A 16174-nucleotide genomic window follows, 5' to 3' on the forward strand; every position below is an offset into this window, starting at 1 on the left:
CGGACAGAGGGAGGCGGCGCCGGGCGGGAATGGTTCGGTGGCTGTTGTGTCCCTTATTTCTGACTGGTGATTGAAGCAAAATACTTAAAAGATCAGCTGTCGGGAGCGCCTAGCGGCACGCCGTGCAACAAGAGCTTGTACTCCTGTTTAGGCTGCAATACAGTGCAGCTTCTGTGCCGAGTCCTGGCGAAAAGGGCATGTTCTGAAATAGCTGTCTTGAGGCAGTTACATACTTTATAACTGAAGGAAACTACACTGAGACCTGGCCTTTTGTGCTCACAGCTTGGGAATTTTCAGTGTCTGCAGTGCTTTCCCAGGTTGCCAGTTTTATTGCAAAACACGTAGGTTTCAGTGTGATTGGACAGACAATTCTCGCAAGCTTGTCTTGAAAGGAATGATTCTGAGCGCAAGGGAAGCTCTTTCCTGGTGCCCTTTAGGATATCCCATTTATCCTTATGTACAAGTGAACAAAAATACTTCTTACTAAAACAAACTGAAAATATTTACATCAAAAATAAGATGCAAAAATAAGAGGTGGACAATATGCATTGGCCCATATGGTAGGTGACCTTTGACCTTTGCTGGATGCCACTTTATCAGTCCCCATTTTCAGTTTTTTTCTCCCCTGAAAAAAGGACAAAAGGTAGGATGGAAAACAACCAGTAGGTTCAAATAAGGTAGTTTACTGAAGCAAAAGCAAAAGGTTGCATGCAAGCTAAGGAAAAAACCAGATTTCATTCTCTACTTACCAGCAACGACTGATGTCTGGGCATTTCCTGGGAAGCAGCACTTCAGCACATTTAACTGTTGCATCTTCTGTGTTCCATTACATCAGAACAACACCAGATTACCCAATCCCATAATATGCTAGCAGTATTAATTATTAGTATTAAACAGCTCACTGTAGGGATGAACAAGGACTGCAGGAGCATGCATAATAAAACCATCCACATCAATCATGGTCAGAGAAAGGGAGATGTATTCCCTCATCATCCCCAGAAGATAGCTCCCCCAGCATGGCAAAGCCATCAATGTAAGGGCGAAGGACAGAGTCATTGTTTGTGTAAATGTGTTCCTAAACTTCACAAAATAAAGAGATAAGCAGCTCACAAACTTAGTGTTCTGAAGGGGAGCTTGCTACATAACAACCACTATAATGATAGCATGCATGATATAAAACTGCCATTGTCTTGCCTCATATCGGAAGCCAAAAAGAACTGTGGTGGCTTGACCTTGGCTGGATGCCAGGTAGCCACCAACTACTTTATCACTCCCCCTCCTCATCTGGACAGGGGAGAGAGAATAAGATGGAAGACAATTTATGGGTTGAGAGCACTTTACTTAAGCAAATGCAAAAGAGTCTATGCACACAATTCAAGGAAAAATACCAAGATTTTATTCACTATGTCACATCAGCAAGTGATGTCAGGCCACTTCCTGGGAAGCAGAACTTCAGCACAAGTAGCCATTGCTCTGTAAGGCAAACATAAATAACAAATGTCTCCTCCTTCTTCCTCCTTTTTTTAGCTTTTACATTTTTTATGCTTTATGATATCCTATGGTATTAAATACCCCTTTGTTCTGTTCAGGTCAGCTGGCCTATTTGTGTCCCTTCCAAAATCTTGCTTACCCCCAGGGAGCAGAATGTTGGGAAGACAGTGTTGGTGCTGTGCCAGTGCTGTACAGCAGAAGCCAAACACTGGTGTGTTATCAACACTTCTGTAGCTACCAGTGCAAAGCACAGCACTGTGAGGGCTGCTGTAAGGAAAATTAACTTCATCTCAGCTTGACCAAATACAGCCCAGTCTTGCAATAACTCCAAATATAGAGGAAAGACTGAGGAAATAAAAAAAATTTCATTAGTATTTGCCAGGAAAGCCAGAATGAGTCACAACCTTTTTCTAAAGTTATGGTATTGACTATCATCCTGTCCCTGGAGGCCAAAGTATTTGAGAAGGGCCTCTGGCAGTTCAGACATTCTCTGGGCATTAACCAAGCAATGTCGTGCGTGCAGGAGAATGGAGGTTATGTCTCTGAAAGTCCTAGGTGTTAGAAAAAGGGAGGGAACTATGGCTCAGCATGCCAAAGATGTACTATCTCTTTTCTTAAGGTTAAGGGTGACATATTCTGTACATCTTGGATTGCAGCATTCTTTCCTATTACTGTAAATGCAGGCATCAGATCAAAGCACCTGTGAAATGGTGTGAAAAATATTTGATTATAACCCATCCAGAAGTGGCCAATCAAGCAAGCAAAGAATATATTGATGGAGAAAACACAGTATCTTTCTGTTAAGTATAAAGGGTGGTGGTGGAGTCTCCCACTGTGGAGACATTCGAAACTCACCTGGATGTGTTGCTTGACACCTGCTGTAGGTGGGCGATTTGGCCTAGATGATCTCTAGGAGTCTCTTCCAACCCTCACTCTTCTGTGATTATGTTATTCTGTTACAAAAATTTTTATGAGAGGAATGTAATCAGCAGGCTAGCTTTGTCTTTTAAACGTGTTAAAGAAAAAACAGTGAAGATGCTGCAATATATATATCTCCCTACATGTCCAGGCTTAAAAAAATTTAACATGGATCGAATATGTTTCATCAGACAAAGGATCAGACTTTGTCTGTTTTGGGTGCACTGGTGTGGAGGCTGAGGTCTTCTGACTGTTCTCAGACTGCAGAGGGGCAAACTGGTATGATTTAAAGCAAGAACTAGGTAAATGTAACATTTAGGAGCTGGCTGAAAACTAGTCTGGAATGACTTGGCTACAATCGAGTTTCCGATAGGCCTCTTTTCAGGCACAGAAAAGCCATACCATCAGCTTTCAATAGCTGTCATACTTTGCTAAAATTGTACCCCTACAGAAAGGAACCAACAAGGAAATAACTTTTTAAAATTACATTATCAATAAGCCTTGAGTAGCCTTCATAGTAGCTTCTGTATTGGGGAACATCCGTAACTCTTAATTCATAAAAATACAGACAAGTCTTTTCAGATGTTAGATGAATTTTTTTCAGATGTTCAGATGAATTTTTTTAAGGGTGGTTAAAGGAAAGACATCACTGATTGTTCCTGAATAAACCAGCAAAAAATTAAAATCGCATTTTAAAAGACCTAGATTGCCTACAGTTTGTGGTGGGGTTTACTGGACCATTCATCACTAAAAAAAAGTGGGTTAGGTAGCACTCAATCCACCTGAGTTGTTGATTCATACATCTTAAAAAGATGGTAAGTTTGCAGCAACTGAAAGAACTACAGACAAGTGTCTCTGAAAAAAACCCCAAAACTTTCTGGAGAGAAGAGAACTGCTGCTGCTGCCGTGCTGCTGCTGAGAGCGTGACACTGCAGCACAAGGAGATCCTGCCACTATCATGGAAACTGCATGCCTAAGAGGTGTGGTTACCTTACCAAGAGGGCTGTTGGAAGTAGCAACAAACTGGCTTATTATGTTAATAGAGCCGAAGCTTTTTGAGGGTGCGCTAGTTTTGCACAGCCTGGTTTTTGGTAGCAGGGGAGCCACAGAGGTGCCTTCTGTGAGAAGCTGCCAGAAACTTCCACCATGTCTGGCAGAACCAATCCCTGGTGATTCTGAGGATGGGCATGCTGCTGGCTAAGCCTGGACTAGTTAGAGATGTTGGTAATGCCTCTGTGATAACATATCTAAGAAGAAAATGAAACAAAGTGAGCACAGTTTTTCCTTGCCAGAGAAGAGAAGGAGGTGAGAATATGTGAAGGAAACAACATGGAGACTCCAAGGTCAGTGCAGAAGGAGGGGAGGAGCTGCTCCAGGCACTGGAGCTGAGATTCCTCTGCAGGCCATGGTGCAGACCATGGTGAAGCAGCTGTGCCCCTGCAGCCCATGGGGATCCATGGGGGATGCAGAGATTCACCAGCTGCCCATGCTGGAGCAGGTGGATGCCTGGAGGAGGCTGTGGTCCAATGGGAGACCCTATGGAGAGAAGGGGCCCTGCTTCCAGGCTGGAGCAGCCTGGCCTCGGAGGACTGCACCCCGTGGAAGAGTGACCATGCTGCAGCAGTTCTGGGAGGACTGTCTGTCCGTGTGAGGGACTCAGGTTACAGCAGTCTGGGAGGAGCCACGTTCGAGAAGTTCACAGAAAACTGTCCTGTGGGAGGGACCCCACAGTCTCACAGGGGAAGGGGTCCTTTCCCTGAGCGGCAGAAGAAAACCTCGGGTGATGAACTGACCAAAATCCCCATGCCCTGTCTCCCTGTGCTGTTAGTGGGAAGGAGGGAGGGGTTGGGGGGAAAGGTGCTCTTTAAGGGCTTATTTTACTTCTCATTGTCATCTGATTTTGTTAGCAATAAGCTCACTTTGTACCTCTAAGCTGAGCCTGTTCTGCCCTTGAAGTGTTTTCTCCTGGTCCTTATCTCAATTCACGAACACTTCGTTAAATTTTTCTCTCTCCTCTGCCCAGCTGTGGCAGGGGAGGGTGAGCAGGCAGCTCTCATGGGTGCCTGGTGTTCAGCCAGTGCCAAACCATGAGAAGGCCACAAGAGTCCTGTTGCTAGTGAGCTGAAATGTAAAGTTAGGAATTCAATTGATGTCCTATTTCTTTGTAAGAATTGGGTCAAGTGCCAGAACTTTTAAGGTAGGGAGTACTTTGAGTCATTGCTGTCCCTGGGCAGTGATATTTAATAAAATCTTGAACGAGTGATACCACAACTAGTAGATTTGCAAATTTCCAGGAGTTTTCTGCTTTTTCTCCTTAGCAGTATCATTTCCCTGAGCCCCTATTTGCTGGTTCTATCAATGTGATCTCACTTCAGGCTGGTGTTGGGAGAACAGGGAAATCGTAGAATCCAAATCTGGCAGAAAAGGTGACCTGCCTAGCCAGATCCATACATAATGAATGCAAAACCTGAACAGGCAATGGATGAAATCCTATGGAACTGCACATATATGTTTACTGGCACATGTGTGAGGTAGATTAGTAATTGCCGGGTGTAAAAGCTTTGATTAACCTGAACCCTTGCAAAGTGATCTCATCTGATGCTGCTTAAATTGTCTTTTGCATACTGATGTTGTGAACAGGAATAGAAATATTCCTGTATGTGTTTATACAAGCATTCCAGCACATCGTCTGTGATTCCTGCAGCATGCTGCAGGCTGAGCTGAAATTATACCCATCTGGATCTGAATCCTTGACCACATTAGATAAAGTAGCTTTACTACAAAATTTTCATGAGAAACAAGTCCTCATCTGGGAAGCCTGGTTTAAGGTTTGATCAATTCCAAACACGTGCTATAGAAAAGTGATTTCTACCTGAATACAAGATTATAGAGTCTCCGTTAACTAATTAACTCAGTTAATGCATTTTCTTTTGGCAATTGAGATGAAAGGGGGAGGTAATTCAGTAGTATGCTTCAAAGAACTGTAGCATCAGGACTATGTTTAGGTGTCCTGAAATTGCTATTAAGTATTGTGCTTAACATAGCTATGCTGGACAAGCCATTTTAGTAGTTTTCTGTTGATAGTGTGATTCAAATTTTAATGTGGGCAAGCCAAATAGCAACATCTATTTGTTGTTGGTTGGAGTCCTTTTTTTATTCTGGCGAAAGTTTTAATGGTGTTTCTGTGATTCTGTTTGTGTGAAGTGAGACAAGAAACTAGCTGCATACAAGCACTGATGGCTTTGTGATGTCTTAGTAGCAATGAAACACTCACCCAAAAGCATACTTTCTAGCTGTATCTGCACTTGAGATTCTGGAAGTGCCCATCCCTAACAGCTTTGATTGAAAACATTTCAGGTAGTTTCCAAGGATAAGGTTTTGCATGGTACAGCAGTACCGGTATAGCTACAGTGCATGTGATAGCCCATCCATTTTATGGAGCACAACTGTATACTTCAGGTATTTATGCTGGCTCTAAACTGAAGAACTTTCTGCAACCAAGTATTATTGCAGTTGTAGAACATGTGGTTTTATAACTGTATGGTAAGCTTTACAAATGTGTGATGAACTGAACATGTAATGTAATCTCTTGCTTACTGCTGAGAGGGCACAGTAGTTTAAGTATAAATAATTTCCTTTCCTTTAAAATAATGGTTCATGAAAGTTAATCTTCTCCCTTCTCGTCAAACAAGTAAATACACTGGCAAGGTCAGTTTGTCTGTTCAAATAAAAGGCAGAATTAATTTAATATAATGTTGATTATACTCAAGAATCCCTCTTTGTAAATCAGATGATGCAAATCCCAAAGTTAATAACTTAAAGGTGCCATTTAACTAGTTTTTACTCTAAGTAGTAAGAATTTTACTAAATTGCATTAAAGATGTCAGTAGTCTTTGTGGTAGATAGAAAATATTTTTCACCAAGAGAGAAAATTGGAACATCCCTTTCTTGGAAGCTGGATGGTTTGGGAGTGGTGTTTCTTGCAGCTCTTTTAGTGGTTTACAAAGCAATTTGTCAACTTGTTTGTTTAGCAGAAACACTATTCTTACATTGTCTATGCAAGTACATGGTGGTACAGAAAACTATCCTGATGACAGAAAGAACAATTTGGAACTTTGATAAATACAAAATTTTCTTTGAAAAATTTTCTTTTATCTTAGGTATAAAAATGAAAGAAATATTTCTGGCATTAAAAAATACTTTTTGTCATGCTTAATATCTTACTATTTTAAAAAATAGTTTTATAAAAACGTTTTTCAAAAGTCTTTTTTTCTTCGAGGACAAGAGTGAAAAACTGCAGTCATAAGTAATTCCTGAGGAATCTTAAAATATTTCTCTATCAAGAAGATGCCTGCTTGGCTCTGAATACAGTGTATTGATCTCTGCAGCAGTATCAAGACTGTAGTGGAGTGTTGAAAGAGATTACTCAAGGAAAGAGGAAGCAATATGTTTAGCCACATCCACAATTCAACTCAATCAGGAACATTTAGAACTAAGAGGGGTAGCCACAAACCACAGAACAACCACCAAGTTACAGCAGATAAAATACCTACACAAATATTAAAAATGGAAATTATAGCTCCTATGGCAATTAATACAGTCTGCCTTCTGGTTAATCAGTGGAACGAATGACAAGAGAATAGTCCAGATATTTTGAAGGTGTCATCTCTATCCCTGATACACTGATAGATCAATCTCTCTGTCTGCAAGATCATACCAGGCCTGTGCTAAAATTATTTGAAGGTATGGAAAATTATTTATATGAAGAATTCTGGACTGTCATTTGGATTAAAAGTGTACATTCAAGACCACTTAGCTTTTGGCATCTGTATTGAGTTTATATGGGGTTTGGTAGTGGGGCCGCAGGGGTTGGCCTCAGTGAGAAGCTTCCTGTGTCTGATGGAGCAAGTGCCAGGTGGCTCTGTGATAGACCTGCCCATGCCCAAAGCTAAGCCCATCAGAGACAGTGGCAGCATCTCTGGGATAATGTATTCAAGAAGGGGGATGAAACTATGCAATAGCACCAGCAGCCTAAGAGAGGAGTGAGAGGATGAGAGAGAAAAAGTTCTGCAGATGCCAAGGTCAGTGAAGAAGAGGGGACAGGAGGTGCTCCAGGCACTGAAGAGGTTCCCCTTCAGCCTGTAGTGAAGACTATGGTGAAACATCTGTGCCCCTGTATCCCGTGGAGATCCATGGTGGATCAGGGATCCACCTGCCTCCTGTGACAGATCCCAAGCTGGAGCAGGTGAATGCCCAAAAGCGGCAGTAACCCCCACTGGAAGCCCACAGTGGAGCAGGTTCTGGCTGAACCTATGGACCCATAGACAGAGGAGCCCACACTAGATCAGGTTTGCTGGCAGGAATTATGTCCCCGTGGAGAGCCTGGGCTGGAGCCATGGAGAGCCCAGTCATTCCTGAAGTACTGCACGCAGTGGGAGGGAACCACACTGGGGCAGTTCAAGACTGGCAGTTCGTAGGAATGATTAATGTTAGAGAAATTAATGAAGGGCTGTTTCCCATGGGAGGGACCCCCACACGGGTGTAGAGGAGGAGTGTGAGGAGGAAGAAGTGGCTAAGCAATCTGTGTTGAACTGACTGCAGATCCATTCCCTGTTCACCTGTGCTGCTTAAGGGAAAGAAGTAGAAAAAGTCAGAGTGAAATTGAGCCCAGTAATGAGGGAGAGGTGAGGGCAAGGTGTCTTTAGTTTGGTCCTTATTTCTTATTCCCTCTTATCATCTGATTGGCAATAAATTAAAATAACATCCCGAAGTTGTGTCTGTTTTATCTATGATAGTAATGGGTGAGTGATCTTTCCCTGTCTACACCTTGACCCACAAGTCTTTCATCATATTTTCTTCCCCTCCATCAAGGTGAGGAGGGACAGTGATAAAGCAGCTGTGGTGGCCACCTGACAGCTAAAATCAACCCACTGCAACCTCTTATCTTTCTCATGTGTAATCCTTGGCATATCCCAGAAATGTTTAAGCTGTTTTTTCTGTAGTGTGAGGGAGGAAAACTGAGCACTGCTGAGTCACTTGTATTTCCAGTACATTTCCAGGCAATCTGACCTATGCAAGATTCTGCAGGGTTTATGTCATGGCATATATGTTGGCTGAGATGAGCCTAACAGACACATTGTAAGCACAGCCAATGCTGTCCTTGGGTCACAGTTTGGATTGTAAAATTTCTATATAGGCCAAGTATATCTTGAGTAAGGGACCTGAATGGCTCAATTACATGATTATGGGGTAAGTGTTACATTTCTAGCCAATACTCAAGAGGTCTCAGCTCAAACCTGGTAAATTTAATGTATTAATATGACAAAAATCTGCAGTGATCCAAGAAAGCATCAGGATTTGTTTGCATTTTTTGTGACTTGAAAGAGGACTTACCAGACAAGGAATTTGATGTCAATCAAGGCAATACCTTCAGGAAATGACAGGGAATTTGTCTTTTCCTGTTCCATTAATCTTTATTGCTTTCTTTATTTTGTTTACAATACTAAAAGTATCGATTATAAATTGTGATTTATATTTATAAGCACACTGTATTTTTTTTCCCCAAGACATTATGATGTGTTCTGCCCAACTTTCATACAGGTCAGGGAAAACCATGAATAATTAGCAATGTCTATTCTTTGTTCTCCCTCTCAGGGATGTCCATTGCCTTTTAATTCACTTGCTAGCCTCACCACAGAAATGACAGTCTCTCTCTCTGTATGTAATGTCCCTGCTATTTCAGCTTTACTCTTCTAAATATCCAACATCGGTCTGTTAAAGCTGCCTTGTATAAGTCTGTGCAGGGATCAGTCACAGCTCTGACTCTGGTATAGACATACTTAAATGTTCCTTTGACAAGGAACATCTTAAAAAATTTGCATTTGGTTACGAAAAGAGCAACTGAGGACGCTAAAACAGAGGCAGAGTTGGGACAGAAGCTAAAACAGAAAGTAAACACCAATCCTGACAGACTTTAGAACATAAAAAATAACTAGACTTCTATGATACTCACTAAACACAGCTATTTTCCTAGGAATTTGGAAATTCTGTTGTCTGGTAAAACACAAGTCAGAGTAAAGTTTAAGCCTCACCAGCTTTTCAGCAGAAATAGCTACTGGTAGCAGTAATAGTTTGGCACATATGTGTTCCAGCATTTTGGGACCCAGTGAGATTAGAGACAGTTCAAGACAAAGGACAACCTGCTGGACAAAGGAATACACAAGTGAGAAACTCTTGCAACAAAATTTTCCAGATTACTGGGGAAACACTCTACACAACAGCACAAACTTGTGTTCTGGAGGGAAAGGTCACAGTAATGCTGCTGATGTTCAGTCAAGACTTCCTCCCGAGTGTTCATAAGAGCATGTCAAGACAAGACACCTACATCTAGGAGATCTAAGGTGTTCTCCTCTATGCAGCAGTAGAAGGCTTGACAATTAACTGACTTTCCAAAGAAGTTCTCATCCTGATTAAACTTTTCTGGAGAAGTATTGGATAGCATCAGCTGCAGTCTATAGAGATAGCTACACCCACAGCTGCTACATACTTGAGTCTGATCCAGTTACACAGTACGGAAGAAACAGATGGTATCTTCATCCGGTTCCATCTTCAGATAAATTGCCATGTGATCCCACTGCCTGCACTGAGGAAAGCAGAACAGTCCTGTAAAAAACAAGTACAGATCTTCTGCTGAGGGGCCTTCATGCTTCCCAACAGATGTATAAAATCCCTCCTCAGATTCAGATGATCAGATTTTGAAGAGTAATAAAGTCTGAGAGAGATCATATAGAGCTATGATTTGTGATTTAAATGCAAGTGTTGAAGAAGGGAGAGGAGTCTTGATCAGAAGTTTGAAAAATGTTCAGCATTTGTAGAGGGTGGTTGTTTCCTTGAGTCTTCATTACTTTCATGTAATTGCTGGTGAATACATGATCTGAAAGAAAATCAGCCTTGCAAATGAGAAGAAGAAGCTTTCATTTTTAGAAATAAATATTTTTCCCTTCAAGCAGTATCTCAAACTCTGCACAAAAATTCACCTTCTGATTGTGGGCCCTTCAGAATAGAAACAATGTCCATATAATTAATTACTTTTTGAAGTAAATGAAACATGGTGTTTTAAGCTGAAATTAGAAGATTACCTACATTAGATGTTATGCTACTGTTCTGTAGCCCATTTAATAAGTCATACTATTTTCAGTTCTTACATTTATGCCTCAGGCAAACAATTTAGTTCCATGAGCAATAGAATATGCAAAGCTATTTTCTTACAGATTTGTGTTCTGTATCCTCAATTCAATGTCCTAGCTCACCCAGTGCTCACCAGGGTGCCATCCCATCTGGGTAAGCATAGGTATGTGCTATGACTCACCTAGAGCTATGTTAATATAAGTACATGTGTCTTAGTTGCTCATTCAGCTGATACAAAGCATAAGCTCTGCATATAAATACGTAAGTTAATAGATTTTTTTTTGACTTAGGAAAAATGCATTTACCCATTGACATGTCATCAGTGGAAGTCAGATGACATCTTGAGGTCTAATCCAATACAAATAATTTTGTGATTCAAATTGTTAAAATTGATTTAACTTTGGATTCTTCATCACTTAGACTCATCCAGCATGAATTATTATTTTGCAATTCAAATGAAAGAATTGGCCAGTCCATTCAAGTGTTATTAGGTGTGGAGTGGCAGGGACACAGAGTAATGGCTGGTGATTGTGTAAGACTTTTTCCTCAGACGCCCAGCAGTGGGATGCGAGACTCTCATTTCAGTGTTACTAGCTCAGGCTCTGCATCTCATATTACCAAGGCTTACTTTCAGCATCTGTTCAGTAAGTTTGTTTCATACCTGATATTACTGAAATGAAACTTAATGACTCTATAAGTTATTACACATTCTAACAGTCACCAGTTTACTTTTAACATAATATGTCATACATATTTTAACATTACATAGCATGGGTAAAAGAATGACATAAAAAAACAACTTTTGTTATGGTATTGTATATTTGCTTTATGACTGTGATCTTGTTTCCTTTTGCATGGAAACTGGTCATCCATAGGAATAGCTTTTATTAAAGATTTGTCATGTGCTTGTCATTAATTACCAGCTGACGCCTTTTCCAGCCAGTCTTTATTCCTAGAATTACGTCATATGACAAACACATCTCAACATCCTTTGCTGTTGATGCAAGATTTAAAGAATTCAGAGTTGTTATTAAAGTTCCTTTTGGTAATTCCTTGTCATCATACCATGGCAAATCTTTTATGTTTAATTCTATCAAAGCTGTATTCTGTATGTTTATTCCTTTTGGAGATATTCAGATTTTTATAACTATAGCTATAAAAAAAGAGTCTAACAATGGTTAAAATGACTGAGATATGCCTTTTATTAGACAAATGAAGTTGGAGAAAAATGTGGTTTTTTAAAATATTGTTGATTGATACGATCAGTAGCTGTTAAATTCTATTACTTTCTCTTTACACTGTCTACAGGAGTAGGACAGACTTTGATTTTCTGATGTAATTTTGTATTTATTGAATAATGAAAGATGGCCCTGTTTATTTTGCTTGGTAATTCCTTGTTTGTTTACCTACACAGAAAACTCATTTACACATTGCATTGATCACTCTGTTTCTGCTTATTTAAAATATCAATGATTCCTCTGTAACTAACAACTGCATTTTTGTAGTGGCTCCCTGTTTTCTATAAAACTTGATGGACTTTAACCTATTCTGTACTTTGATAGTTTTCAAAGTTTTGAATCCACCTGCTGGCAGAAATGGACCAAGTGAAGAACTTCACCAGTTGCAACTAATTCAAGTCAGCTGCATTGCATTCTTCTTTTATTGGATATGTCAGGGGAGTTTAAACATCTTGAATCAAGAATTTCTATCACCTCATCTTTTGTTTACCTTTCCTCCAGTGAGATACTGATCATTTCTTTCTGGGAATAAATGTTTCCCTTGTGATCTCATCAGTAACAGGAGACTCCCCATTTGGTGCTTTTGTTTAGCACCCTTCATTTTAATTTGACAAATTGCATTTGGAATTTTTCTAAGTAATCTGAATACTACCAAACCTATTTCCTGAAGCACGTTATTTTTAATTTGTGCAACATCAGACTCTTCAATGCCATTCCACTCACTGAAAGTTTATGTTCAATGTGGTTGATTTGTAATTCCTTATTACATCTATTTAAGTGTGAGTCTCCACAATCCCTCAAATCTTCATTGTTATTACACTAATATTTTGCAGAAATTTCATGCTTTGCTTCACTACTCTGAATTGCCTTACTGACTTGAAAGGAATATTATCCATTCCAAGTGGTATGGCAAATATTCCTGATATTTCTCCTATCATGTTTGCAGTCATAGGAGGCACTACAAAGCAGGGGAAAGGATCTGGGAAAAGGCTTGTATTGAAAAGGCAGCCTGCAACCAGGCCGTAGGTAGTGGCAACATACTTCTTTTGTTAAATAACTTGTTACCAAGTGCTCAGCTCTAATGCGACTTAACCACAGCTTTTAAATGGCGCTTGAATAGTACTCAGATATTCCTACCTTTATTGCAAAATCAGGAGCTATGTCTGGAAGAATCTCAACAGATCAGGTAGAACATCCATTCTCCCAGAATGTAATCCACTGTAGATGACTTGCTCCTCACCACATAACTCGCCAGAAGCCATCTCTTTCCTGATGTATCCAACAACAGAGATTTCTCAGTCTTGTTAGGTGAACTACACCACTGAGTTTTCTTTCTGATGGAAAGATGTTTCCTTGTGTGTGATTTATTTACCGTCTGTCATTTCAATAGTGGGTGAAGTGCTTTGGCTCTATATTTGTCTGGAATCTGTGACAGGGAATAGTAAATTGAGAGAACGGATGCCCAGGAGCCCGTCATGTATACAGTCTTTCCAATGAAAGTGTCTACACAAAAGACAACCTGTAAAAAGGAGGAGGGTGCTGTAAAAAGGATTGGAGATGCTGCAGCGACTGCTGAGGCCAAAAGGGAGGGGTAGAACTGCAGTGTAACCATTATACCTTAGCTGTAAACCAGAATCTTGAAGGCAAGAATATGAACAACCTGAGATATAAAAATGCCCGCAGGCCTCATTTTGTGTTGTCTCAGGTTTTCATAATCAAAAGTGAAGACTGAGTTTTAGCAGAAAGGACTGCCTTTCGCTTCAGTAATGGATATCAGGATTGGAGCAGCTTCTTGCCTAGGGAGAGCAGACATGGTTGAGGTTCCTAAGGCAGTACGAACAGGGGGGTAACCCAGGGACTGGCAGCTAAGCTGTGAGAGGAAGAGCGCTAGGATGAAGGAAATAATGAAGAAACAATGGCACAGAGTTTATAGAGTCCTCTCTGAGGGATGGAGACATGATAGTGGCGTCCTGTGTTAATTACAAATGTTATGCTTGTTTTACTGGAACAAATGAGTCAGGAGGGTAAAAGGTATTTATTTATATGACCCACTGCACATACTATGTAATTAAAGTCTGGCCATTCGGAGACACCCAAATGTCTGTCAACAAGAACCCAGACTTAAAAAAACCCCAAAAAAACAACAAAAATCCAGCCAAATCCCAGAAGTTTAAACCTTTATTAGCCACAAAGAAGACCAAAAAAAAAAAAATCAGGAAAGGAGTTGAGGGAAATCTGGGAAATTTTAACCACATTTCTAACTTCTCAATAGCTGCAGTAGTGGCTGTTAATTTTGTTTCGTATTTTATAATAATGGAAGCTATTGTATTTGGCAGCATTTTAGGTGGTACTAAAGATGGTAGTAACTGTTCTTTTTAGATGAAGAAGTAGCTGGAGTTGGTGTTATTACTTTTGTGGTAAAAGCCTGAATCTGCCTCCTCAATGATGAATTAGGAAATGGACACACAAAGAGGAAAAGGGAGGAAAAAAGCCAAGTTAGAAAATATATCTTCTGTTTCTGCTTTGACTTTCATTTAGGGCATTGTTCTTAGAGCAGACACAGTGACTTCAAGTTTTGGCTTTTGCAAGCATTGAGCTGTTCAAAAGCATTGTTTTACTCTGCCTGTTTTAGACTTGCATCAGTGCTGCCAAAAAGAGTGATCTAGCCAACTAAGATGTAAGCTGAAGAAATAGCAAGTGGGCCAGAATGAAGAAAATGTTGGGGAGTGAAAGAGGCACTGGTAAAAAGTTGTGATGGCAGGAGTGAAAGTTGTCTTCAGCAGTTGCATTTGCTGAAGCTGGAGGAAGAGGCAGTATCATGCACATACCAGGCGTTGCTCTAGTCAGGGTGTTTCTCAGGACCGAGTAAAGAAGATCCAGAGGGGTCACAGTGAATGTACTTGTTTGCCACACAATCTTTTCACGGTGCTTGGACAGACAGGTACCTGGAGATCTTTCTAGCTTTAATCTTCTTTAATCTTCTTCTTGACTTATGTAGATAACACTGACAGTTTGCTGAACTCTGATGTTTCCTGACTATTATTTCCCTTTCTGAGCTTCTCTCAGAGCAAATGCCTTTGGAAATCAGATAATCAGATAATCTGAGCTGCTATTCCTACTACAGTTTGAGAGCTACTCATAACTATTTGAATACCATGATTTGCCATGCCACTGACTGTTTTTTCTTTTAAGAACCATTACACTTTTATTTGAGTAGGGATGGATAGAGGGTAAACATCAACTGGCCCTTATTAATCATTGTCTTCATTACCTTGGGAGGAAACATTAATTTTATAACACAACTGTAAAACGGGTTGTGTTGGAAAGGACCTTCAAGGCCATCTAGTTCAAACCTCCCTCTCCTGTGGACACAGACCCACTCCAGGTTTCTTGAACACCAGGTTCACCAGTTTTCTTCTACACCAGGTTTCTTGAAGTTCCATTCAATCTTGGCTAAACATTTAAAGGGATGGGAAATCTACTGGGTAACCTGTTCCAGTGCCTCACTAACTGGCTGCAAAAAAAACCCCAACCAGCCAACTAAAAAAACCATGAAAGTTTATTTAGTTTTCTTCTTTTGTATGTCTTTTAGGACCAGATGATGTCTCTATGTCCCTTTTTTTTCCCAGTTCAAAACAGTTGCTCTGGCTGGGCTTCCACACAGGATGCCAACCCTTGTGTTTCTCTTGAGACAGTAGCACATGTGCTCTCACTTACATTTAGTATATTTAATTTCCCATCTTGCAGTCTACTAAGTAGTTCCCATCAGACTGATTGCATATCTTCTTCATAGCAGCTGAGCTGGATTTTTGTACTTTGGACAACTTGGTACATGTTTCAGCTCCTCAGGCCAGGGCCTAGGTGGGAGGCCCAGCCTCTTCAATTTGTTGGGTTTGTAGGAAAAGCCAGATGATTTGGTATTAAAATATTTTCAAGAAAAGCCAAAGACTTTTTTCAATTTTGTTATTTTTTTTTCCTTCAGCTGGAAATAGAAGGTATTTCAGTGACATTACATAGAAATGTAATGAAAATAGGTTTTGTGGTTTTAGTTTCTTTTCTTTCTCAGAAGTGAGAGAAAAATATTTTTGTTTCATGTTGAAAATGAAAGTTTTTGAATCTTTTAAATAATATAAACATTTTTCTTGTGAAATACTGAGCGGTTTCAAACTTATTTTGCTGGAATACTATGACTTGTAAACTGCAAAGGAGCAATGGGAGCTCTTATGCCTTCGATGTAGAAGACAAAAGGGCTTTGGGGCCCAAGAGGAATTAATTGGTGCCTAACTATCGGCTAGGGGCTGTTGTGTAATTAGGTTTTCTACTGTCATGAAAGAAACAGT

At 40.2% G+C, this 16174-nt stretch overlaps 1 protein-coding gene across 1 annotated transcript in view; it reads right to left on the minus strand.

Moving 5' to 3' along the window:
- JMY (junction mediating and regulatory protein, p53 cofactor) overlaps positions 1–1199 on the minus strand; it is a 66539-nt gene extending 65340 nt beyond the window's left edge. The window contains exon 1 of the mRNA XM_005427274.3: positions 1195–1199. Coding sequence (XP_005427331.2) covers positions 1195–1199 — 5 coding nt within the window. The remainder of the gene's footprint in view (positions 1–1194) is intronic.
- Positions 1200–16174: the final 14975 nt, after the last annotated feature.

This window comes from Geospiza fortis, unplaced genomic scaffold (genome assembly GCF_000277835.1).
Source record: "Geospiza fortis unplaced genomic scaffold, GeoFor_1.0 scaffold201, whole genome shotgun sequence".
In the NCBI taxonomy this organism is placed as follows: domain Eukaryota; kingdom Metazoa; phylum Chordata; class Aves; order Passeriformes; family Thraupidae; genus Geospiza; species Geospiza fortis.